General features: G+C 42.1%; 1 protein-coding gene across 1 annotated transcript; it reads right to left on the bottom strand.

The window, feature by feature from the left end:
• Positions 1–744: 744 nt before the first annotated feature.
• On the bottom strand, positions 745–5,370 carry LOC138636548 (L-amino-acid oxidase-like). Its single transcript, XM_069724600.1, has 8 exons — positions 5,331–5,370; positions 4,751–4,795; positions 3,765–3,985; positions 3,115–3,227; positions 2,618–2,819; positions 2,453–2,521; positions 2,165–2,301; positions 745–1,850 (listed from the first exon to the last, which is right to left on the bottom strand). The coding sequence occupies exons 2-8, from the start codon at positions 4,779–4,781 to the stop codon at positions 1,049–1,051; spliced, it is 1,575 nt and encodes a 524-aa protein (XP_069580701.1). The 5' UTR covers positions 4,782–4,795; positions 5,331–5,370; the 3' UTR covers positions 745–1,048.
• Positions 5,371–8,784: the final 3,414 nt, after the last annotated feature.

Genomic DNA, 8,784 nt, shown 5'->3' with positions numbered 1-8,784 from the left:
TGTCATTGAATGCACAAAAATAAATTAAAGTTATGTCATCAGCATAAACAGCAATCATAGAGCTCCTGTTCTGATTTTTACTTCCTGAAATGACCAATCTGTGCAGACAAAGTAAATCTTCTAAGAGCACAAAGACATTTCAGAACACAAACTACTAGTTTTTGTAAACAAATAGCAAATTACGGCACAAATGACCCAATATTAATGTGCAAAAGTTCAAAAACACAAATCAATGATGTGAAAATATGAATCCAATTAAAAGTGAAAATTAAGTCCTTTCCAGCAACTGCTTGGGGTGACAAAATATATAACTCCAGAGCAGAAATTACCAAGTGTGTAATCGACACGACCACAAATGAACCCTTTTGAAACATGTCATGTCAGCAAATTTCACCGTTTACTCCTGCTGGACTTCTTGGTTATGTTTTTGCACCCAGCTTAAACTACAGATCAGTTTCATTTATCCACTCTTCTTCTGTGTGTTGACCTTGTTTTTAGAGCTGTTTGTTTTTATTGACTGACTGTTGCAATAAAAAAAAAAATAATAAAAAGATCACCTAACAACGAAATAAAAGATTTTCCACCTGCAGAGGTTTTTTGTGGTTTGGTTTTGTGAAGATGATGCTTTTTGGAAGGTACAAGTTTGCTTCACCAATGTTTGTATCCTGAGTGACGTTTGAAAAAAAGTCCTGACAGATACGTGGAACTGTTTTCTGACAGTTAACACCAAAGTAAGCTGCAAGACACGTTTAATTGTTTAATAACTTAAAAAAACGGAAGTCTAAAAGAGATAAACCTGCATTCATTGGTTTGTTGATTAGACAAAATAAGTGATTTAATGATGTCATTTTAAGGTCTGGAAATTTACCAAGGTAGTCTTTTAATTCTTATTATCTGATAGACGAAGTAAATCAAGTACAGGTTACTCAATTGTGCAGCAATTAAGTTAAAGCAATAATCAATCAAGCTAAAGTGCGACCCTCTTTTGTAATTTGTCTTCATCATCATGTCGTCACTACTTTAAAACAGACTGCACAGATTTGGGAGCTTAGAGCTCGTGGTGGTGTTGACTTTGAGAACTCTCTTTGCGTGCCACGTTGTTGATGTTGGTCGCCGCCCTGATGGCAGATTTCATGGATGTTTCGATCCAGGCGTGAGGGAAGGCTGTGTGTTCACCAGCAAAGTGCACCCTGCCTTCGCTCTTGAAGAGCTCCTTGGCGTACTGCAAGTGCTGGTAGGGTGTGAAGAGAGCGAAGGCGCCCAAGCTGTAAGGATCCAAGCTCCACTTCTTCACCACCACCCCGGTGCAGAGGGACCTGACGTACTCCCCGTGGATCTGAACCAAATCTCTCAGGACCAGCTCTTTGAGGTCTTCGTCGCTCCCACCGAGGAAGACGAGGGAGTCGTCAGACCAGGTGTAGGAAGCCAGGAGGACGCCGATCGTGTTGTTTTTTGGGAAACTGTGGCTGGGGTAGTAGATGAATCGAGAGCGCCCGTCTGTGATGCTCTTTCCTCCTCGGATGCCGTCGTTCATCCAGAACTTCTTGCTGAAGGTGAGGATGATTTTAGTGGAGCTGTCGTAGTGGACTCCTCTCAGGGCATTCATCTTTCTGATGGAGAGAGGCGGACTGAAGTCCATGTAGAGGGCTGCTTTGGCTGTGGTTGTTACCAGGACGACATCAGCAGTCAGGTCTGTCAAAGAGGACTGATGATCTGTCTGGTGCTGCACGGTTACACCCTCGCCTGAACGCTTGATGCTTTTGACCCTCGAGTTGAGGAGGATGGGGACATCGAGGACAGTGAGAAAAGATTTGACGAGGAGATCTGACCCACCAGTTATTTCATCATACCTTCAAAAAAAAAAAAAAAAAGTGAAGATTTTCAGTCTTCTCATTGAAACTAGAACGTGGATCAGAGTCGACTTGTTTTTGTGAATCCTGCGTGAAAATTAATTCTCCAGATTTGGCCTACAAGACATAGCGTCTGTCACCGAGTTGTCCCTGCTAGCTGCTTCCAGACAAGACATAGTAAAGGTGGAGTAAAAAGAGGGAAACATGAAAAACAGCTATAAACACTTGTTTTAGATGCTTCAAGAGGTTCCTTGCTTTTGAACCAAAAACTTCCCAGACTAATGTGAATGCCAAAATGCATTAACCAATCTTACGAGATGCTGTCGCTGACGTCGCTCTCGATGTAGATCATCTCGGTCAAAGCCAGGTGCATGAGGCTCTGTTCGTTGAGCAAGTCTCCGATCATCCTCACAGCTCCTGCGCTCAAACCTCCTTCCTCTCGCAGGTATTCCTCAAACACCAAACACAAAATGTTCACTTCCTCAAATTCAAACCATACGATTTTTTTCCCTTTCAAAATAAGCGTTAGCCGAGGAGCATAATTCACATCATGTTTCCACAACTCGCGTTTCAGACTTTTTAGACCTAAAATTGTGACGTACCTGCACAGAATAGTGGTCGTACTTCTGAAGCGCAGCTCTGCAGCTGTCAACCTCGACTTTATCTTTCACCTGCAGAAAAGACCGAGTACAGTTCAGAGTTATCGGCAGTGGCGCTGGGTGCAAACCCAACCGACACGGAAACACCACACAGGCATCCCGACTCGCCTTCTGCAACGCCAGCTGCAGCAGCTGGTCGGCCGACTTCCCCTTCTCACTCGGGAGCAGTTTGTACTTCAGGATGTCGGGGTTTGCTTTCACTGCGTACGTCCTCTTCAGCAGGCCGTGGATCAGGTAGAAGGTGTTGGGGTCATCCATGATGAACTTATTCAGCTTCACCCCCAGGGTGTTGGTAAACCAGCGGACGATGCTGTGAGGAGATGAGGCCGTTAGCTCGCGACTAGAAAATCCAAATGTGAGTCGAGACATTTAGTGTTGTACTTGCATGTATCAATTCCAATTCAGAGATTTTAAGGAACATAAATGAGACAAAAGCGAATAGATTGGAGAATTATATTTGGCCGACACATCAAAACAGCTGTCAAAGAGTTTCTGTTGATTGTTGAGTATATTTAAGTACTTGAAGTGATATTTTTGACCTGCTAAAGATAATTGGTAATGTACGTAATACAGGCATTCCTATAAGAGAAGGTATTTTTACTCACTCGTGATTATTTGGGATCCTCATCGCACCCAGATCAGCATACCAGCCCTCTTCTTCGTTCCTGTAGGTCTCCACTCGTCCTCCGACGCGGCCGCTGGCCTCGACTACGGTCACCTTGTTCAAACAGATAAATGAAACCGTTAGCCAGCAGTGTCCGTTGGAGGAAAAAGTAAAGCACGTTGCGGTGCCGCGCACCGTTCGCGCACAACAGGAACAGTCCGGTAACTTATTGATTGCTGCTTGTTAAACTATTTTTCCCCACGTATGTATTTGCTAACATGGTGGTAAAATGGCCAAACCCTGTGGCTTTGGTTAAAAACCTGACAAACTGCGTTCAGCACAGTCTGAAGTTGATGGACAGATTTTTGGTTGAGAAAGTAAAAAGCTGGACGTAATAATTCAAATGTGGAGAAAAAGCAACTTAAATGGTTTCTGTGCCTTAAAGAGGGAAAGACAATTTTGGAAACCCATCTCAGGTGATTGAAAAGATGAATGGATGAGGTTTATGGTGTGCTGCTAAATAATTAAAATACTCTCAAATAAAACACCAAGGTTTCTTGCACCAGGCGCCAGAGAAACTCCAGATTTCTGCCCCCTGGTGGCCAACAAAACAATGACAGTAGCTCTGAAGTATCGGCCCTCTGCGAGCACCTTGTGTCCTGCGTCTTGCAGTAGTTTGGCGGCCGTCAGTCCAGCCATGCCGGCTCCAACGATGACAACATGATGAGATGCGTTTAGGTGCGGAAGGCCGGTCTTCGCCGTCTGCAGCAGCTGATCGTAGTCTTTGTCCTCCAGACAGTCAGACAGATGTTCCTTCAGACGGGCTGCAGCCGTGATGTGGTTCAGACCGAGCAGCAGCACACCGGCCGCAACTGAAGACACAAGTAAATAGCAGCGCATGAACCTTCCTTCATTTTTAGCAGAGGACAGAAATGGTGAATAAACATGAAGTTTCCCACAATTTTAATTTGTTAACCTGCAAGTTTTTACTTCGGTTCTCCAGAAAACTTCAACTTTTCAATACCAATGTTGCACGTTTCTACTCGAGTTAGAAACATTTTAAAATGTTTTTTTCTTTTTTCAAACGAAGCGCTACTACTTCAACTAAAAATCTGTCTAAACTGCCAAACTGTACCCACTTCATCACCATGTGTTGGTCTACAGATGAAAAACATAACATTTTTGTCACACTTCAATTTGAATTGAGCCTCAACTAATTTATTCCTATTGGGATTTTTTGTGCATTGATAAAGAACGATAGTAACAAAGTGACGCTGTAACGAAAGAGATTCAGTTGGAGGGTTTATGCTCCCGCTCTCCTGGTCAGTGTGTGTCACATGTTACAGTAAACACTTCCCTCTCCTCATTTCATCAAACTGAACTCATGACTCCTTTGTGCTGAAAAGCAGAAGTACAGCGAGTGTGCAGCGCTGATTTCTTCAGTGGTTTGAAACCGCAGACAGGAATAAAGCTCAGGGAACTGACCACAGCAACATTTATATGCTCAGCTCGTACAGGACAGGACAGGAAGAATTATTCAACAATTCAAACCAAATTCTACAAACAAAAAATAATCAAAAAACAAAAGAAGTACAACCAAATAAAGCTTCGTCTGTGAAACAACATTTCGTACTCACCTAATTTCCACGTCACCACATGTGGATCCATCTCTACCGGCTCGTCTGAGGAAGAGAAACAGAAACACTGAAGAACTGAAGCTGGAAACTTTTCATCTCCGACAGCTTTACCTTTAGTTTTTATGTATTTTGCTGATAAAAAGTGTCTAAAAAAAAGAAATACAAAGAACAACGGTTTCTGTTCTTGCATACAAAGCAGCAGCATCTTTTACACATCTGCTGGCTGTTTTTTACTTTACGTTTCTGTATTTAAATATGAAATTATAATATATCTATACTGTATTTATTGTGCATTTTATATTTATTTATTTTACTGTTATTTAATTGCTTTTTATTATTTTATTATTATTTTATTGCTTTCCTGTATGCTGCTGTGGAGATTAAAAAAGTAACTACCTAATCTAACCTAACCTATTTTTTGTAGCTGTATCTCAGTTTAATCCTTCTTTCCATTTTTCACGGTCTGATTTCATCCAATCTTCCACAGGATATATAATCTTTTATAATTTACCTCCTAAATAGTTTCATATGCACAGTGAGGATTTAATGAGTTATTTCAGATCAAATAACAAATTCCTACCTTTCAAGGAGCGTCTCCGCCAAAACCTGATGCCACAGTGTTCTAATGAATTGGTGACTTTTATACTTCTCTGGAATGTTTGTCTCTCCTTCCCCGCCTATGCGATTGCTATCTCATGTGATCAGGTGATTTACAATAACTGGACCGTTTTTATGGGAACTGCCATGACGAAACTTCAGTATGTTTTATACCACTAATTCGTCTTTGTTTGTTTCATCGGCCGACCACATGGAAGATTGGCATCTTTGATTGAGTTCGGTTTTAAGGAAGTGAGAAAAGTGCTTTCAATAGCTGCTCTGCCACTGTTCATTCTGGTGTTCACGTGACAGACAAGATCACCAAACACCCGACGATTTTAAATTACGATGGTCTGCAAGACTGGGCTTGACATGACAGGATGAAGAGATGAGAAGGATTTGATTACAAATATTCTTTTAGGAGGAAATTAATCCTCCAAATCAGATTACAAATGATGTGATGTGATCGTCAGGCTACGACTGAATGACGACACATCAAATGTCACCTTTTGGTCTGCTTTTTTTCATTCATCACACAACGCTCATTGCTCAGACTCAATTCTTCCGACCCGAGAGCTGGTGGTGGTGTTGATCGGTCAGATTAGTAAGAGAGGAGTCTTGATCTGTCTGGAATGACTGTGACTCCTTCATCCCACCGGTTGATATGCTTGACTCTGGACTTCAGGTGGACCGATGCATTAATGACAGAAAGAAGGTCCGTCCCACCAGTCACTTCACTGTCACTTTAAAACAAAACGACAAATAGCCACTCTTACGGCAGGCATTTTTGTCTGAAGGAATTTATCGTGACGGTTTTGCACGGGTAAATAATTAGATAGTTAATAACGGTTTATAACATGCAGTCATTCGTGTTTATTGAGATTAGCTCTTGGCTGCCACCATCTGGATCAAGGTTGTACCCATGTCTGGAATCCAGTGTCGACAGTTTTAAACATATGCTTTAAACAGTAACATGCATCCATCACATCAACTAAAGGTGATTGTTCAAGGTTGAAAAATAAATCAAAATGTACTTTACTGTTACATGTTAAATTACTGAATACATATTACTATGACTTTAGATCAAATTATATAAAATTCCCACGTTGTTTTGAGAAGTCAATAACTAAAATATATAAAACGGTGCCATCTGCAAAAAAGAGAGTAATTTGAGTTTTCTAGAACTTTCAGGACCGCTGATTAATGCCACTGATTTATTTCTGTTCAGGGTTTTTAAACGTTTAAGCTCAACTGTGAAAAAAAGTTTTGAATAGTTGCCAGGCTTTACGTGGTGTTGTCACTGATTTCATTTTGCATATAGATCATCTCTACGCTCCACTAAAGTCAGGTCTCCAATCATCCTAATGGCTTCTGCACTCAGATTTCCTTCCTGAATCAGATTAAACAAACAAAAATCCAACATTGTGTCTTCAGTTACTTGAAAAGAAGGCATAAAACTCCTTGAAACAAAATCGTTAAAAAAATGATGAGCAGTCATGTTTCCAAACATCAAGATTCAAATACTAAATGATGTGGAGAAAGCCTCGGTTTATCAGTACAGATTGCAGTTCTTACACACTTCTAATCGTTTGTGTAATACAGGGGGAAGCAAAAGTTCAAAGACTGCTCCGGTTCCACATGAACCGAGTGCAGCACCGTGACATGTACGGAGCAGAGGGAAGCTGTGACCTTTGTGACCTTCCAAGTTACGTCTCTCAACATCAGCAGCGATGTGAGCATTTGTAATTTCACCACGGAGTTGAGTAGCCCGGTGGGAACCAGACCCAGTTTCACTGTGTGAACATGGTTCTGGCCTCGTTCCATAGGGACTCATTTGGTTCCATCCTATTGAGCGTAGACCTCGGGTTAATTTTAACCAATCATAATGCGCCGAAACCGTCCAACACTGCTGCAACTACCTATGGCTGAGGGAAAACATTCACTGCAAACCAGCTGAAATGTGGCGCCACCGGGTTCTCCAACATGACAACACGCCCGCTCAGCGCGTTGAAAGTTTCTCACCCTCAACAACCCAATCGTAGCTCCCCGACCTCCATACTCGCCGGATTTGGCTCCCTGCAACCTCCTCCCCAAAATCTGATGTTTCTCTGCTCCAGTTTCAGGTCACAAATGTTCACGTACCAGCGGTCACGAAAACCGGATTGTTTCAGATGGTAAACATTTGAAAATGGTACAGCCCATTTAAGCTATTGGTCACGATCTCAAATATCAATAGAAATTCACATAATCCATTGAATATGTGTTGATCTCATGTTGTTCTTCACCTGCAGGGACTAACAGTCATGTTTTACCAGCGCCGCCCTGCAGCCGTTAGCCTCCACTTCATCTTCACCTGCAAAACAGAAAAGAAGGAACTTTCGAGTTGAGTCAAGTAGTTATTGAGAGTAGTCATATATCGAGCCTTGTGATAAACCATGAACATGTAACTCAACTGTCACAAGAAGTAAACCAGGGAAAGCTCGAGGACAACGAAGCCACTTGAAGACAGTTTGTCCAATAAATCCATCATGTTTGTTCAGAGTGACGTAAATTCACACAGTTATCAAATCTTTAGTCAAGATTTTAAACAACTCTTGCTTCAGCATTGCTGCTTGGAGCAGATCAAACTTAACTAAGACCAGCATTTACAAAGACATTCAAACCTCCACTATGAATGAATTTGATTGGAGAAGGGCAGTAAAATCACACAGTGGTTTCTTTTACAGTTCAACTGAGACAGATTTGTGCTGTTGATCAATTACCAGTCAGTAGTGACCTATGAGGAAATGGACAGAAAGTGTAGGTGAAGGTCCAAATGGAGGAAGTGATGGAATGAGTGTTGCACCATCCAATTTAATAAACTGCTCATTATGTGCTTACTGGGAATACGAAGCTTCAGAAAAGCAGAGTTGTTTTTTTTATTTCCTCTTTTTCGAGCTCGCCTTGTTTTCCTCCTTCTCAGATACCTGCTTCAAAGATTCATCTAGCAGCTGGTCGGCCCACTTCCCTTTCTTGTTTTCCAACACGTCGTACCCGAGGATGTCAGGGTTTTGCTGCACTACATACGTCTTCTGCAGCACCCCATTAGCCAGGCAGGAGGTGTCGGGGTCAACCATGAGGAAATCATTCAGCTTGACGTCCAGGGTTTCAGCAAGCCAGTGGACGATTGTGTTGACAGAGAAGTTGATGGGTGCAGCGCTGCAGAAGCGTGTGTCATGTTTATATGGAAATCTTCAACTTATTCGTGAGAACTGAGGATTCTCATGGCCCCGAATTCAGCATACCAGCCCTCTTCTTTGTTCCTGTAGGTCTCCTCTCGTCCTCCGACACGACCGCCGGCCTCTACTATGGTCACCTTGTTCAAACACACGAACACAAACAGGTACGTAAAAGTAAGGTCAGGCCTGGAGTGTTTAAAAGGCATTATGTTTACTAGT

This window comes from Brachyistius frenatus, unplaced genomic scaffold (assembly GCF_029030835.1).
Source record: "Brachyistius frenatus isolate BFR_SWC_R1_liver_20210118 unplaced genomic scaffold, ASM2903083v1 Contig_384, whole genome shotgun sequence".
Lineage (NCBI taxonomy): Eukaryota > Metazoa > Chordata > Actinopteri > Embiotocidae > Brachyistius > Brachyistius frenatus.
Note: the sequence above shows the minus strand (reverse complement) of the source record. Positions and strands in the feature narration are given on the sequence as shown.